Below are 20,315 nucleotides of genomic sequence, written 5' to 3'. Positions count from 1 at the left end.
TGCCTGCTTCAAGATGTCTACCATCATCCCTGTACCAAAGAAACCCTCCCCAACAGGTCTCAATGACTACAGACCGGTGGCACTCACCTCTGTGGCCATGAAATGTTTCGAGAGGCTGGTCAAGGATCACATTTGTGCCTCCCTCCCCAGTGATATGGACCCCATGCAATTTGCATACAGGCCAAACAGGTCCACTGACGATGCGGTCTCCCAAGTACTGCACAGCACCCTCTCCCACCTTGACCGTCAGAAGGGGGGCTATGTGAGACTGTTGTTCATTGACTACAGCTCAGTGTTCAACACCATAGTCCCCACCAGACTGGTGGATAAGCTGATCGAGCTGGGTCTGAGCTCCGCTCTGAGCGCCTGGATACTGGACTTTCTGAGCGAAAGGCCCCAGGCGGTCAGGGTGGGGGGTCAGACCTCCAACACCATCACCCTGAGCATCGGGTCCCCCCAGGGCTGTGTTCTGAGCCCCCTGCTGTACTCACTTTACACACACTGACTGTGTGGCCAAGTTCAGCTCCAACTCCATAGTGAAGTTTGCAGACGACACAGTGGTGGTGGGGCTGATCTCGGACAACGACGAGAAGGCCTACCGGGAGGAGGTTGAGGTACTGGAACGCTGGTGCCAGGACAACAGCCTGCTCCTGAACATGGATTGTGGATTATAGGAGAGGACAGCAGGAGACACACACACCACTGAGGATAAACGGGGCTACCGTGGACAGGGTGAGCAGCTTTAAGTACCTGGGGGTCCACATCTCAGAGGATCTGACATGGTCAACACACATAGACTCAGTCGTAAAAAAAGGCGAAGCAGCGCCTCTACCACCTGAGACAGTTAAGGAAGTTCAGAGTATCTGGGAAGATACTCCAGTCCTTCTACTCCGGAGCTGTAGAGAGCATCTTGACTGGAAACATCACTGCCTGGTATGGAAACAGCACGGCACAGGACAAGAAGGCCCTACAGAGAGTGGTGCGCTCAGCCGATCGTACCACGGGTATTGCACTACCACCCCTGCAGGTTCTATACAACAAGAGGTGCAAATCCAGAGCCTGCAGAATAATGAAAGACCCACACCACCCCAACAACAGCCTGTTCATGCTGCTGAAGTCAGGCAGACGCCTGCGAACACCAGCTACTAGGACAGAGAGGCTTCGGCTCAGCTTCTTCCCCCAGGCCATCAGAGCCTTGAACACTGAACTCTCCACACACAAGCACACATGAGCACACACACAACACACACACTGTACACACTCACACACTAGCAGCCACTTTAACATGAGCAAGCAAACACTCATGCTGCACACGCCCACACTTATGGCCACTAAGGAAAGGTCACTTTAAAAATAGTATAGTATTGATTGATTGATTGATTGATTGATTGATTGAAAACTTTATTAACAGATTGCAGAATGGGTACAGTACAGTACAGCGCAATACATACAATTGTTAAGGAGATGCAGACCAGAGAAAGACTTTCGTCTTGTTTACATCAGGGTCCCCCATTTTCAATTCATCGTAACATATATGACATACAGATAGACAGTACTGCTACATCTATACATTTATGACATACCAGATTTGCAAATACAGTACTGTTTGTGATACGAAAAGAGTCCAGAAAAGAAGTATATACATTTGACGTAGAAACTGTAGATTGGAGGAGGTTGGGGGGGTGGGGGGCAGGCCACGTGAGCGGATCGGCGCGGGTGAGAAATCCGCTCTTCGCTCTTTAAAGCTTGGTCCGCTCCGCTAATCGCTCATGTTGACCCCGCCCCCAAGTCGCTCTCCGCTCGCTCACCGCTCACCTTGAATCGAGCGCTCCCCGCGCCACATCGCTCGGCAGATTTTTTGTTTTTTTTGGAGCATGGTGTAAATTAGCTCAAACTACAACAGTCTACACCCCCTGGGCCCCTTAACAATTGTTTGTATTGAGCCTCATTGTAATTGTACCCATTCTGCAATGTTAAATAACGTTGTTTATCCATTCACTAGCTCTATTAAGCGATGATAGCTAGCCTAGCCACAATGCTATGGTCGCTGCCATTAACGTTAGCATGTAAGCTAACGACAACAACAATGGCGTCAAAACTTTTTCTAACAGGATGTGAGTGACAAAGCCTGAACAGGCTATCACAGGTTCACCCTTCTCATTGGTTGAAAATGGCCTTCATGTTTGTACATCGCCATCTGTTGCTTTGGCATTGTACTACATGTATATTACATCAGTGTTAAACCACTGTGTGAGCGTCCCGGAGCGGATTGGAGCGGAGGAGAACTCTCGCTCCGGACGTCGCGCCGACCCATTTTAAAACCCACTCCTCGCTCACGTCAAAACCGCCCGCTCCGCTCCCCGCGCCGCTCACGCTCCGATCCGCTCACATGCACTGGTGGGGGGGGGGGGGGGGGGGGGGGTTGGGTAGGAGGGGTGGGTGGGGGACACTGTACAACTGTACAAGCAACACTGTACAATGGAATATTGACAAGACCATACTTGGTAATTTTTACTGTACATTGGAGGGGGTTGTGTTAGGACATTTACAAGGGCCAGTTTCGAATTGCAGTCTCCCGTAGGTGTTTTTTGAGAGTGTTTTTGAAAGTGGGTAGTGATTCACATTCCTTTACAGCTTTGGGTAGTGCGTTCCACATTGATGTGGCATAATTGCGAAACGTGTTTAGTCCCTTGTTTGAGCCGAATCTGGGTTTAACATGATTTGTGGAGCTCCCTCTGGTGTTGTGATCGTGGTATTCACTGACCTTTGGGAAGTATTTTGACATGTACATGGGTACCTTGGTCATGTAGTGTATCTTGTAGACCAGGCCCATTGCAAGTTGCTGTACTCTGTCGTCTACTCTAAGCCATCCTAGGTTGTGAAAGTGGGCAGGGGTGAGGTGGGTTCTAGGAGTAAGGTCAAGCAGTAGTCTGACCAGTTTGTTTTGAGATGTTTGTAATTTTGTTTTTAGCGCCTTTGAGGTGCTTTGGTACCATGAGGTGCAAGCATAGTCGTAGTACCCTTGAATGAGTGCTCCTGCCAGAGTCTTCAGGGTATTCTTGTTTACCAGTGAGGAGATCCGGTACAAGAAACGAGTTCGTTGGTTGACTTTTTTTATTACATTGGATGCCATTTTGTCACAGGAAAGATTTGCCTCTAGGATTGAACCCAGGTAGGTAATATCTTCTTTCCTTGTGACAATATTGTCACCCACTGTAACTGAGAAGCCGTCGGTCTTGCTGAGTTTGTTATTTGAACCGAAGAGAATGGACTCTGTTTTGCCCATGTGTAATGATAGTTTGTTATCAGCCAGCCATATGCAGATTTTGCCTAGTTCCGAGCTGAGGGTTTTTTCAACCTGTAACTTGTTCTTGTCAGAGACCAGCAGGGCTGAGTCGTCCGCAAACAGGAACAAGTTGCAGTCACAAGCTGACGACATGTCATTTGCATAAATTAGGAACAGTAGCGGACCTAGTATGCTTCCTTGTGGAACACCACAGCTTACTGTGAGGGGGGGGATAGGGTACCGTTTACCTCCACCATCTGCTCTCTCCCCTCCAGGTAGGATTGCATCCAGCTCACTGATAGATAACCTGAGATTGTATAAAATAGCACTAACACAGGACCTAGCATGTCCTCCATGCTCTGTAAATAACTTATGTACAAATACCGATATGCCCTACTATGTTACCGCTATTGCACAATGTTGTTATTGGATTCTATTATATGTTGTTACTACTGTATTGCACATCGTTGCGGGTAAGACCACCCGCATTTCATTGCATACTTGTATGCCGTGACAAATAAAACTCTTGACTTGACTTGACTGATGCGCCTGCGCTGTAATCACACCAGGCACCCAACGCCGGAAATAAAGCAGTGTTGACCAGTTTATAAAAATGTCTCTGCGATACTTGTACGCCGAGCGTTTTGCTGAGGACTAGTTCTTCAGAGTTAATTGTGAGATTTTCCTATGAAGGTATAAGGGACGGTGTATTCACTTGGTGCATCACCGCCCGATAGGGGCTAGCACTTTCAATCCACATAAAAAAAACTGTCAACTTTCAAAACGGCCCTCAAGTCATTATTAACACTTTGAGTGCCAACGACGAGATTTCTCGTTAGTTCATGCCAACCGTTCAGTGCCAACGACGAGAGATCTTGTTTTTTTTTATTAGCGATTTCCATTCATATTTCATCAATCTAGCCTCACGTCACCACTGGAACTCTATCTGAGCTCCATTGGGAAAATGGAGTAACTCGAGCCGATCGGATTCATTGTGGACCATCAGAACAGCGTGGAATCGGTGTTTCGACCACCCAGCGTTGGATCAATAAACGCGCTCGATATTTGGAATGGTGATCAGGAATTGGAATAATCTTTTTGGAGAACATCTGATCTGAGGTAAGGAATCTATTTTACCAGTCTTGGGATAATCAGAGCTTTTTTCACCTATATATCAACGTGGGCCCTATGTGTGTGTGTGCGTGTGTGTGTGTGTGCTGATCAGGAAATGGATAATAGATTTTTCAGCCCGCTTCTATAGCGTGCATAAGTACATATATACTATCGATAATCTAGCGTTTATTTGAAAACGATTCATAAATAGGCATTTTTTTTTTTTGTGTATTCCAGTGTATTCCACTAAAGGGCGATTATCACAGAATCTTTATATTTTCCTGAAACTCCCTTAAAAAAACGAGTGTTTTTCAAAATGTTATAAAATGGAAATGAACAGATTAAAAAACAATCCGTTTCGACAATGTTGACTGCAAACAAGTCATTGATAAGCGACGGCCATATTATACACATAGCCATAATTTAAGATATAGTTTATGCGTTCGCAAATATGAGAGCTCTATCATTGAAGTGGGCGTTGGCACGCAACAGGGTTCCGGGGCACCGCATGGCTGGCACGGAAAGTGTTAAAGACAGTTTTTATTTGTTTTTATTAGAGGTGGGCATAGATAAATTTTTTTAATCTAGATTAATCTATCTGCAATCCTGGATTTAATCTAGATTAAAATGGCCCAAAAAAAAAGAACAAAAAAAAACCTGCCGAAGGCATTCAAAATATGTGTGTTCTACCCAAATAATGACCAGAAGTAAGTCCTTACTTTTTCTTTCCTCCTTATGTTTCTCAGGCCAGGTGGCCCATTACACCATGAGCCCATCTCCCGTTTCCAAAATGCATTACAGACTGTTTGAAAAAGCTGTTTTGCTATGATAATTGGTAATGAAATATCAAAATAATGTTCAATAAGATGTACTTGTGTTTAATAAGTTGTTTTATTCAGAAGTTAACACAAATAAATAATATTACCAGTACAGTACAGTATCTAGCACTCTCAGGAGCAAAACAGAAAGAATCATTTCAAACTTGAACTATGTGACATGGCTTGAATCAACTGCTCCAGTGGAGTTGCTCAGTGGCCAATGGTGTCAACTGTGGTTGTACTAGCTGCAGCTCCCAGGTGTGAATGGAACTGTGTGAATGTGAAGCAGGGCGTTCCTGAAAAAGAGCGTCTGTGCTCAGCGAACCTACCCTGGGTAAATAAAGGTAAAAAAAATATATATATATAAAAAAAAAAAAAAAAAAAAAAAAAATTTAGATTAATGCGTTAATTATATTATCGCGCGATACTAGTATAGCGTTAACGCAGCACGTTAACGCCGTTAACGGCCCAGCTCTAGTTTTTATACAACCCTACCATGTAAAGCGTCTTTGGGTACCCAGAAAAGCGCTATATAAGTCTGATGTATTATTATTATTATTACAAGTGGACTGAGGCTCACTGAAAACCCAGATAGTATCCCAACTCATTCAATGCCAGTTTTCAAATATGACATCATAATGAGATATGATGATATCACACATCTTTACAATCACATCTCAGAAATCGTAGGAACCGTAGCACCGGAGTTTACTGTACTCACTTTCCATCCAGGAAGTCCATGAGTGGGCGGAGCATGTTGTCCGAGTCCGCCTCCACCTGATTCTTATTGGTGGCGTTGGCGGCTCCTTTGATCTGGTAGAGCAGGGACGCCATCTGACGCATGCAGTCGTTGATGCGACCCTGGAAGCTAAAGCACACAGAATATATGAGATTATAGATTATGATGACCAGTCACTGATACAGCTCTGGACACTATGGCAAAGAGAGGGAGATTACGTACAAAATGTACTTACAGTTCTGGAGCTGCGAGTGTGTGTGTGTGTGTGTGCGTGCGTGTGTGTGTGTGTGTGCGTGTGTGTGTAAAGGGATTGCAGCCCAAAGTGCTCCACAGCAGTGATGTAGACACAAAATAGACATAGGCATGAAATGTGCATAGAATTGGCAGAACTGATATTAAAACCTCCCGGGAAATTTGTATTAGCTTTCTATGAAAAATTTAAGATAATGAAATTATATAATATTACCTATTAAATGATATAATATTTACATTTACATTTAGTCATTTAGCTGACGCTTTTATCCAAAGTGACTTACAAGTTCTGTACGACAAGTCCTCAGGAAGGGTACAACTCTATCAGCTGAGTAACAATGTTCATAAAAGTGTTGAGTGCTACACCGCGCTACAGTGTAGGTTAGTGCATGACAGTAAGGTTAGTTAGGGTTAGATATTATTATTTTATTTAAATTTTTACCTATTAAATGATATAATATTACCTATTAAATGATATAATATTACCTATTAAATGATATAATATTACCTATTAAATTACATAATATTACCTATTAAATGATATAATATTACCTATTAAAAGATATAATTAAATGATATATTACCTATTAAATGATATAATATTACCATTAAATTATATAATATTACCTATTAAATGACATAATATTACCAATTAAATGATATAATATTACCTATTAAATGATATAATATTACCTATTAAATGACATAATATTACCTATTAAATGACATAATATTACCTATTAAATGATATAACATTACCCACTAAATGATATAATATTACCTATTAAAAGATATAATTAAATGATATATTACCCATTAAATGATATAATATTACCTATTAAATGATATAATATTACCTATTAAATTACATAATATTACCAATTAAATGATATAATATTACCTATTAAATTATATAATATTACCTATTAAATGACATAATATTACCTATTAAATGACATAATATTACCTATTAAATGACATAATATTACCCACTAAATGATATAATATTACCTGTTGCCAAACGTGGTGCTCAGGTCGTCCAGCACGGTGTTCAGTTTCACCTGCAGGTCGTTCAGCAAATCACTGGCCTCTCCGTCCAGCTGCAGACGGATGGACAGGAGAGACGGAGTTGGATCAGAGAGGAACAAGCTGCCTTCAGGCTTGGGTTCAGAGCTCAGTCGTCACACACTTCTTGAAACCAACTTACCTTTTTGCAACCGGCTTCAGTCTTTGAGAGGAGGCAGATTCAAGAAACAGAAGTTTAAAATAGGAGTAGATGTTGGTTTGACATCGGGGGTGTTTAAAGACAAACAGGGAAGGATGTATCCACCGGACCTGAACCTGTCCTCTCGTAATCATAACTCAAAAAACCTCTCCTTGGTCAGAATGATGTCGTTGTACTTGGGTCTTTACTAGGCTGATATCCTCATCTGCTGATGAGGATCAACAGATAATGGTGCTTCTACTGTACTTATGACAAGTTACTGTGGGTCAGAGCATCAGTTAAACAGGCATTTCAACCCAAGTCCTGTTGTGAGCACAAGTACAGTACAACGAAAATAAGTCGGCATCTAACCAGAGTGCAAATGTAACAGTAAAGTGCATTAACAATATAAAAGTGATGTAATCTGATGTATGTACAGTATTAGAGTATTATTATGTACAGTGATACAGGTATAAATACACTATGGTAGTAGTAAGCCATACTGGCCTGTGGTATAACTAGTAAGAGTAGGTACAGTAAGGGATATATACAGATACAATATATACAGGCATGCAAACAGGAAGATATGCAGGTACATTCAGACAGGTGTGAACAAATACATATTTAAATTTTTTTATTTAGTAATTTCCCTGACGCTTTTATACAAAACGATGTACAAGTTATATATACAGTACATACAAAAATATATATACGGTATATACAGTATTATTGTACATGGCTATCATACAATGTTAGGAATGAGAGGAATATTATGGGTTTATCTATTTCCCATTTCCTTCCTTTGATTCACATTTTGCCTACGCCGGTTTTCATTGAGAGAAATGTGGGTTAAGCATCGATTGATAAATGTGTGGGAATGAGTGCGCTGGTGCACTCTGGGAAACAGGAAGTATAAAACACAATGACGTCAGCTGGTGGAGTCCCGTGAAGAGACGGGAGTCATGTGTTATTATGGTTCCAGGTGGTCATGAAACCTACTCCGTAAAAATAAATGACCACGTAAACAATCAATTCAAATCATAAACAGACAAACTGGAGTCGTAAGGTTTTTCAGATGGAACTGATGTGTGTTAAAAACCCACCTTCTCCTTGCCAGTCTAGAGGAGACAAAAGAAAGGAAATAAAAAGAAAATGTATATGAAAATAAATAAGAAGAAGAAGAACAAGACGACATCTGGATAATAACTGTGTCCATAGTGATGAGGGATGAGGCAGGGGGTTTGGAGGTTTGGGTTTTATGTAACTCTATAATGAGGTTTAGATGGGTTTTATGTAACTTTAATGAGGTATGAATGGGTTTTATGTAACTCTATAATGAGGTACCTATACATGGGTTTTATGTAAATATATAATGAGGTACCTATATATGGGTTTTATGTAACTCTATAATGAGGTATATATGGGTTTTATGTAACTCTATAATGAGGTATATGTGGGGTTTTATGTAACTCTATAATGAGGTATATATGGGTTTTATGTAACTCTATAATGAGGTATATATATGGGTTTTATGTAAATATATAATGAGGTACCTATATATGGGTTTTATGTAACTATATAATGGAGGTAAATGGGTTTTATGTAACTCTATAATGAGGTACCTATACATGGGTTTTATGTAACTCTATAATGAGGTATATATGGGTTTTGCGTAACTCTATAATGAGGTACCTATATATGGGTTTTATGTAACTCTATAATGAGGTACCTATACATGGGTTTTATGTAACTCTATAATGAGGTATATATGGGTTTTGTGTAACTCTATAATGAGGTATATATGGGTTTTATGTAACTCTATAATGAGGTGTATGTGGGTTTTATGTAACTCTATAATGAGGTATATATGGGTTTTATGTAACTCTATAATGAGGTATATATGGGTTTTATGTAACTATAATGGAGGTAAATGGGTTTTATGTAACTCTATAATGAGGTATATATGGGTTTTATGTAACTCTATAATGGAGGTAAATGGGTTTTATGTAACTCTATAATGAGGTTTGAATGGGACTTATGTTTTATGGTTCCAGGGGGTTATGAAACCTACTCTAAATACACTTTTAAATAAAATGACCATGTAAACAATCTATTCAAATCAAAAACAGACAAAAGGACAGATGGGACTGACTTGTGTTAAAAACCCACCTTCTCCTCGTCAGTCTAGCGGGGACAAAAGGAAGGAAATAAAAAGAAAATGTATATGAAAATAAAGAAGACGACGACATCTGGATAATAATAGTGATGAGAGGGATGAGGCCGGGGGTTTGGGTTTTATGTAACTCTATAATGAGGTTTGAATGTTTTATGTGACTCTATAATGAGGTTTGAATGTTTTATGTGACTCTATAATGAGGTTTGAATGTTTTGTGTGACTCTATAATTATATGTAAATGGATTTTATGTAACTCTATAATGAGGTTTAAATGTTTTATGTAACTCTATAATGAGATGTGAATGGGGTTATCTAACTAATGAGGTATGTTAATAACCCACCTTCTCCTCGTCAGTCTAGAGGGGACAAAATAAAGGAAATAAAAATTAAATGCATAAGAAAATAAAGAAGTGGAAGAACAAGATGACATCTGGATAATAACTGTGTCCATGGTGATGAAAGGAATGAGGCAGGGGGTTTGGGTTTTATGTAACTCTATAATTAGGTTTAAATGTGTTTTATGCAACTCTATAATGAGGTTTAAATGTGTTTTATGTAACTATAATGAGATGTGAATGTGTTTTATGTAACTCTATAATGAGGTATGCATGGGTTTTATGTAACTCTATAATTACTGTTGTGAAGCACTTTGAACTGCAACCTCTGTATGAAAAGTGCTATACAAATAAAGTTATTATTATTATTATTATTATTATTATTATTATTATTATTATTATTATTATTATTATTATTATTATTATTATAATGATATGTGAATGGGGTTATCTAACTAATGAGGTATGTTAATAACCCACCTTCTCCTGGTCAGTCTAGAGGGGACAAAAGAAAGGAAATACAAATTAAATGTATAAGAAAATAAAGAAGAAGTGGAAGAAGAACAAGATGACATCTGGATAATAACCGTGTTCATGGTGATGAGAGGGATGAGAGGTGATGAGAGGATGAGAGGGATGAGGTGATGAGGGATGAGAGGGATGAGGTGATGAGAGGGATGAGGTGATGAGGTGATGAGAGGTGATGAGAGGTGATGAGAGGTGATGAGAGGTGATGAGAGGTGATGAGGTGATGAGAGGTGATGAGAGGTGATGAGAGGTGATGAGAGGTGATGAGGTGATGAGGTGATGAGAGGTGATGAGAGGTGATGAGAGGTGATGAGAGGTGATGAGAGGTGATGAGAGGTGATGAGGTGATGAGGTGATGAGGTGATGAGAGGTGATGAGAGGGATGAGGTGATGAGGGATGCGAGGGATGAGGTGATGAGAGGGATGAGGTGATGAGAGGTGATGAGGTGATGAGAGGGATGAGGTGATGAGAGGTGATGAGGTGATGAGAGGTGATGAGAGGTGATGAGGGATGAGGTGATGAGGTGATGAGGTGATGAGGTGATGAGGTGATGAGAGGTGATGAGAGGGATGAGGTGATGAGAGGTGATGAGGTGATGAGAGGTGATGAGAGGTGATGAGAGGGATGAGGTGATGAGAGGTGATGAGGGATGAGGACGAGGGTCTGCACACACCGGGGACATTATTTCCACTCAGGTCACCGGGGTCAGGGGTCAGGGTTGAAACCACAGATGACTGACCGGAGAAATACCACACGGTGACGTCACCATGGCAACCACATTGGGGCGGAGTCCCACCAGAGAGATGGGGCGGAGAGACACCGTAGAGGGGCGGGACAAGAACTGAATGACCTCAGAGCACAGCCGTGTTGAGATAACACAGACGTCCATAATTAAACATATTAATGAATTAATTACTTGCATTTATATAGCGCTTTTCTAGACACTCAAAGCGCTTTACAATGTAGGGTGGAAATTGCCTCCTTCACCACCACTGGTAGCAGCACACGGTGACCATACACTGGCACCCGGCACACTATACACAGTGGCTGAACGGCTCAGGAGACAGGGATTGATATCAGCCAATTAAGGGGGAGGGATGATTAGGTGGCCTTGATGTCAGAGACCTGATTGGGAATTTGACCAGGAACGTCGGGGAACCCCCTACTCTTTGCAATAGGCGTCCTGGGTTCTTTAACGACGACTTCAGTCAGGACCTCGGTTTAGCGTCTCATCCTCGGATGGCACTCGCAGCTGTACAGTGTCCCTATCACCGTAACGGGGGCATTGTTATTGGCAAGTCCAGAGGACAGAGTGCCCCCTGCTGGACAACAACACCACTTTCCGACAGCAGCCTTGACCGGGGCTCGAGCCGGTGATCTTCCGATCATGAGTCCGGAGCTCTACTCATGTAGCCACACTGCCGGACAAATGTGATGTCCATAATTAAACATGTTGGTGTGATGTCCATAATTAAACATGTTGGTGTGATGTCCATAATTAAACATGTTGATGTGATGTCCATAATTAAACATGTTGATGTGATGTCCATAATTAAACATGTTGGTGTGATGTCCATAATTAAACATGTTGGTGTGATGTCCATAATTAAACATGTTGGTGTGATGTCCATAATTAAACATGTTGGTGTGATGTCCATAATTAAACATGTTGGTGTGATGTCCATAATTAAACATGTTGATGTGATGTCCATAATTAAACATGTTGGTGTGATGTCCATAATTAAACATGTTGGTGTGATGTCCATAATTAAACATGTTGATGTGATGTCCATAATTAAACATGTTGATGTGATGTCCATAATTAAACATGTTGGTGTGATGTCCATAATTAAACATGTTGGTGTGATGTCCATAATTAAACATGTTGATGTGATGTCCATAATTAAACATGTTGGTGTGATGTCCATAATTAAACATGTTGATGTGATGTCCATAATTAAACATGTTGATGTGATGTCCATAATTAAACATGTTGGTGTGATGTCCATAATTAAACATGTTGGTGTGATGTCCATAATTAAACATGTTGGTGTGATGTCCATAATTAAACATGTTGATGTGATGTCCATAATTAAACATGTTGGTGTGATGTCCATAATTAAACATGTTGGTGTGATGTCCATAATTAAACATGTTGGTGTGATGTCCATAATTAAACATGTTGGTGTGATGTCCATAATTAAACATGTTGGTGTGATGTCCATAATTAAACATGTTGGTGTGATGTCCATAATTAAACATGTTGGTGTGATGTCCATAATTAAACATGTTGGTGTGATGTCCATAATTAAACATGTTGATGTGATGTCCATAATTAAACATGCTGATGTGATCCCATAATTAAACATGTTGGTGTGATGTCCATAATTAAACATGTTGATGTGATGTCCATAATTAAACATGCTGATGTGATCCCATAATTAAACATGCTGATGTGATGTCCATAATTAAACATGCTGATGTGATGTCCATAATTAAACATGCTGATGTTTTTTTTAACGTGTTGATGTGTTGTCAAACAACACTTTAAAGAGTAACTAAACCCCACATATAGATCCGTTGAGAGACTAGAGAAGCTGCTATTGCTACCTTAGTGCTAGGTGATATAGTACCAAGATCACCCAATAGCATATTGCAATAGCATGCATTTAACCATGAGATGGCTTTATTCGTGGTGTTTAGTTGCTCTTTAAAACCCTGGTGGAAATGTATTTCCCCTTACCTTTAATTACAGTGGGTTCAACAACAATAAAAACAACACCGATATCATCACAAGGCTTTGCTGTTCGCTGTGTATGTGAGAAATGAATAGCAACACATCTTTAAAATGATGTTCTTAACACATGAAGGTGTTTATTTATGGACAACCTATCCTGTGTGACTTCCAACACATCTGTGGTCAGAGCGTGGGTGTCAGCGGGTGGGAGGGGCTAAACCATTAGATGAAAAGAAAACCTCCTCATCAACAAACAAACCTCCTCCCAATTCATCTCATCCTCCTCTTCCTCACTCTCATCAAGCTAGCGGTTGGTTGGTTGGTTGGTTGGGGTGAAACAGAAACCAGATTGATTGAGCATCCAAAGGTTTCACTTAACAACCGAGAAAACTGTAATCCATTCCAACAGCATGTCCTCCTGTTGTATGACTGAAAAGGTTATCAATGATAACTAAGGCTGAGATGATATGCCATTTGGAAGAATCAATACATCGGGACAAAATTATCAATAAATATCGATTTTTTTTATTATTATTATAAATTAAAATAAATATATATATATATAAAAATATATATATATAAAAAAATATTAATTTAAATATTATTATCACACACGAAGTAACGTTAAATAATATATTTTTTTCTTTTTTTATATACAATCATGTATATACAATCATCATACTTCAACAGATATACTGAGGTACTATTATGAGTATATACAATCATGTGTATTAATACATACTTCAACAGATATACTGAGGTACTATTATGAGTATATACACTCATGTGTATTAATACATACTTCAACAGATATACTGAGGTACTATTATGAGTATATACAATAATGTGTATTAATACATACTTCAACAGATATACTGAGGTACTATTATGAGTATATACACTCATGTGTATTAATACATACTTCAACAGATATACTGAGGTACTATTATGAGTATATACAATCATGTGTATTAATACATACTTCAACAGATATACTGAGGTACTATTATGAGTATATACAATCATGTGTATTAATACATACTTCAACAGATATACTGAGGTACTATTATGAGTATATACAATAATGTGTATTAATACATACTTCAACAGATATACTGATGTACTATTATGAGTATATACACTCATGTGTATTAATACATACTTCAACAGATATACTGATGTACTATTATGAGTATATACAATCATGTGTATTAATACATACTTCAACAGATATACTGATGTACTATTATGAGTATATACACTCATGTGTATTAATACATACTTCAACAGATATACTGATGTACTATTATGAGTATATACACTCATGTGTATTAATACATGCCTGTATATACTCCGCTCTACCCACCTGCCATGCTAGCCTGTTAGTGTGGCACTGCAGAGAGAACACACACACACACACCCCTGTGTCACATCATCAGTGATCACCTAGCAACACTTAAAGGGAGACTCTGTGGGGGGGGGGGGGGGGGGGGGTCTATATGGGGGTCTATAGTTGTCCCTCAGTTTCCTGTCTGCTAACCGTTCCCTGGGCACAGAAATTTTTTAAGGGAAACAGAAAAACACAACGTGATAAATAACAATAAAATAACAAATTTAGGGAGCCCGAGTGGCGCACCGCGTACAGCACTGCGGTGCAACACGGCCGTCCCAGGTTCGACTCCCGGACCCGGCGACCTTTGCCGAGTGTCTTCCCCCGTCTATCTCCCATTCTTCCTCTCTCTCTCTCTCTCTCTCTCTCTCTCTCTACCGGACTGCCCGGTAGCAAAAATCAATAAAAACCTACAAAAAACACAACTTGTCCAAACAGGACAAGTAACATTTAAAATAACACATTTGATTGATTTGATTGACATGTAAAGATCTACATGTGATAGTCAACAACGCCCCCATTATTATTTTTTTAAATACTTGGTAGCAACATTTTACATTGTGAAACAGCAGTGTAACGCAACAATGCACAGGCATAACAAACACATACAGCACACATGCTCATCTACTGTACTTACTTGCATGCAAACTCACACAATACCTTTCACTCAGACATTTTTTCTTCTCTCTCTCTCTCTCTCTCTCTCTCTCTCTCTCTCTCTCTCTCTCTCTCGCTCTGAAGGCTCTACTGGGGCAGGGCTACGGTTTATCACACAGAGGCTGTTCTACACGGACTAGTGACCCAGGGACTGATACTGGTTTACTAGAGTCAGCAGTTCAACAGGACGCACCTCAGTGACCTCATCCTCAGCTCTGACCTGCTGATCCAGAAACAAGAGTCTGAGAACCATCTTTACCAACATACTATATTACTACATACATACTACTACAATACACACTAACGTACTATACTATTGAAGACTACATTTCAATACACACTATATTGAACACTACACTACACACTAACACACTACACTATATATACTGAACACTACACACTAACATACTACACTATATATACTGAACACTACACACTAACATACTACACTATATATACTGAACACTACACACTAACATACTACACTATATATACTGAACACTACAGTACACACTAACACACTACACTATATATACTGAACACTACACACTAACATACTACACTATATATACTGAACACTACAGTACACACTAACACACTACACTATATATACTGAACACTACACACTAACATACTACACTATATATACTGAACACTACACACTAACATACTACACTATATATACTGAACACTACACACTAACATACTACACTATATATACTGAACACTACAGTACACACTAACACACTACACTATATATACTGAACACTACACACTAACATACTACACTATATATACTGAACACTACACACTAACACACTACACTATATATACTGAACACTACACTACACACTAACATACTACACTATATATACTGAACACTACACACTAACATACTACACTATATATACTGAACACACTAACACACTACACTATATATACTGAACACACTACACTATATATACTGAACATACTACACTATATATACTGAACACACTACACTATATATACTGAACACTACACTACACACTAACACACTACACTATATATACTGAACACTACACTACACACTAACACACTACACTATATATACTGAACACTACACTACACACTAACATACTACACTATATATACTGAACACTACACTACACACTAACATACTACACTATATATACTGAACACACTAACACACTACACTATATATACTGAACACACTACACTATATATACTGAACACACTACACTATATATACTGAACACACTAACACACTACACTATATATACTGAACACTACACTACACACTAACATACTACACTATATATACTGAACACACTAACACACTACACTATATATACTGAACACACTACACTACAGTACACACTAACACACTACACTATATATACAGTACACACTAACACACTACACTATATATACTGAACACTACACTACACACTAACACACTACACTATATATACTGAACACACTAACATACTACACTATATATACTGAACACTACACACTAACACACTACACTATATATACTGAACACACTAACATACTACACTATATATACTGAACACTACACACTAACATACTACACTATATATACTGAACACTACACACTAACATACTACACTATATATATACTGAACACACTACACTATATATACTGAACACACTACACTATATATACTGAACATACTACACTATATATACTGAACATACTACACTATATATACTGAACATACTAACATACTACACTATATATACTGAACACACTAACATACTACACTATATATACTGAACACACGACACTATATATACTGAACATACTACACTATATATACTGAACATACTACACTATATATACTGAACATACTACACTATATATACTGAACATACTACACTATATATACTGAACATACTACACTATATATACTGAACATACTACACTATATATACTGAACACAGTAACATACTACACTATATATACTGAACACACTACACTATATATACTGAACATACTACACTATATATACTGAACATACTACACTATATATACTGAACATACTACACTATATATACTGAACATACTACACTATATATACTGAACATACTACACTATATATACTGAACATACTACACTATATATACTGAACACACTAACATACTACACTATATATACTGAACACACTACACTATATATACTGAACATACTACACTATATATACTGAACACACTACACTATATATACTGAACACACTACACTATATATACTGAACATACTACACTATATATACTGAACATACTACACTATATATACTGAACACACTAACATACTACACTATATATACTGAACACTACACACTAACATACTACACTATATATACTGAACACTACACACTAACATACTACACTATATATACTGAACACACTAACATACTATACTATATATACTGAACACACTACACTATATATACTGAACATACTACACTATATATACTGAACATACTACACTATATATACTGAACACACTACACTATATATACTGAACACACTACACTATATATACTGAACACACTAACATACTACACTATATATACTGAACACTACACACTAACATACTACACTATATATACTGAACACACTAACATACTACACTATATATACTGAACACACTAACATACTACACTATATATACTGAACATACTACACTATATATACTGAACACACTAACATACTACACTATATATACTGAACACACTACACTATATATACTGAACACACTAACATACTACACTATATATACTGAACATACTACACTATATATACTGAACATACTACACTATATATACTGAACACTACACTACACACTAACACACTACACTATATATACTGAACACACTAACATACTACACTATATATACTGAACACTACACACTAACATACTACACTATATATACTGAACACACTAACATACTACACTATATATACTGAACACTACACACTAACATACTACACTATATATACTGAACACTACACACTAACATACTACACTATATATACTGAACACACTAACATACTACACTATATATACTGAACACACTACACTATATATACTGAACACACTAACATACTACACTATATATACTGAACACACTACACTATATATACTGAACACACTAACATACTACACTATATATACTGAACATAGTACACTATATATACTGAACATACTACACTATATATACTGAACACACTACACTATATATACTGAACACTACACACTAACACACTACACTATATATACAGTACACACTAACACACTACACTATATATACTGAACACTACACACTAACACACTACACTATATATACTGAACACTACACACTAACATACTACACTATATATACTGAACACACTACACTATATATACTGAACACACTACACTATATATACTGAACACACTACACTATATATACTGAACATACTACACTATATATACTGAACACACTACACTATATATACTGAACATACTACACTATATATACTGAACACACTACACTATATATACTGAACACACTAACATACTACACTATATATACTGAACACTACACACTAACATACTACACTATATATACTGAACACTACACTACACACTAACATACTACACTATATATACTGAACACACTACACTATATATACTGAACACACTAACATACTACACTATATATACTGAACACTACACTACACACTAACACACTACACTATATATACTGAACACACTAACATACTACACCATATATACTGAACACTACACTACACACTAACACACTACACTATATATACTGAACACTACACTACACACTAACATACTACACTATATATACTGAACACTACACTACACACTAACACACTACACTATATATACTGAACACTACACTACACACTAACATACTACACTATATATACTGAACATACTACACTATATATACTGAACATACTACACTATATATACTGAACACACTACACTATATATACTGAACACACTACACTATATATACTGAACACTACACACTAACACACTACACTATATATACAGTACACACTAACACACTACACTATATATACTGAACACTACACTACACACTAACACACTACACTATATATACTGAACACTACACTACACACTAACACACTACACTATATATACTGAACACACTAACACACTACACTATATATACTGAACACTACACACTAACATACTACACTATATATACTGAACACTACACACTAACATACTACACTATATATACTGAACACACTACACTATATATACTGAACACACTACACTATATATACTGAACATACTACACTATATATACTGAACACACTACACTATATATACTGAACACACTACACTATATATACTGAACACACTAACATACTACACTATATATACTGAACACTACACACTAACATACTACACTATATATACTGAACACACTAACATACTACACTATATATACTGAACACTACACTACACACTAACATACTACACTATATATACTGAACACACTAACATACTACACTATATATACTGAACACACTAACATACTACACTATATATACTGAACACTACACACTAACATACTACACTATATATACTGAACACACTAACATACTACACTATATATACTGAACACTACACACTAACATACTACACTATATATACTGAACACACTAACATACTACACTATATATACTGAACACACTAACATACTACACTATATATACTGAACACTACACTACACACTAACACACTACACTATATATACTGAACACACTAACATACTACACCATATATACTGAACATACTACACACTAACATACTACACTATATATACTGAACACACTAACATACTACACTATATATACTGAACACTACACACTAACATACTACACTATATATACTGAACACTACACACTAACACACTACACTATATATACTGAACACTACACTACACACTAACATACTACACTATATATACTGAACACTACACTACACACTAACATACT

General features: G+C 37.7%; 1 protein-coding gene across 1 annotated transcript in view; it reads right to left on the bottom strand.

Moving 5' to 3' along the window:
* unc13bb (unc-13 homolog Bb (C. elegans)) overlaps positions 1 to 20,315 on the bottom strand; it is a gene marked incomplete at both ends in the record, with an annotated part of 291,089 nt that overhangs the window by 11,152 nt on the left and 259,622 nt on the right. The window contains 3 exon segments of the mRNA XM_084325041.1: positions 4,002 to 4,032; positions 5,939 to 6,085; positions 7,220 to 7,308. Of these exon segments, the coding sequence (XP_084181167.1) occupies positions 4,002 to 4,032; positions 5,939 to 6,085; positions 7,220 to 7,308 (267 nt within the window).

This window comes from Notolepis coatsorum (genome assembly GCF_963971535.1).
Source record: "Notolepis coatsorum genome assembly, chromosome: 11".
NCBI lineage: Eukaryota > Metazoa > Chordata > Actinopteri > Aulopiformes > Paralepididae > Notolepis > Notolepis coatsorum.
This window is presented reverse-complemented; position numbering and strand designations above follow the sequence as displayed.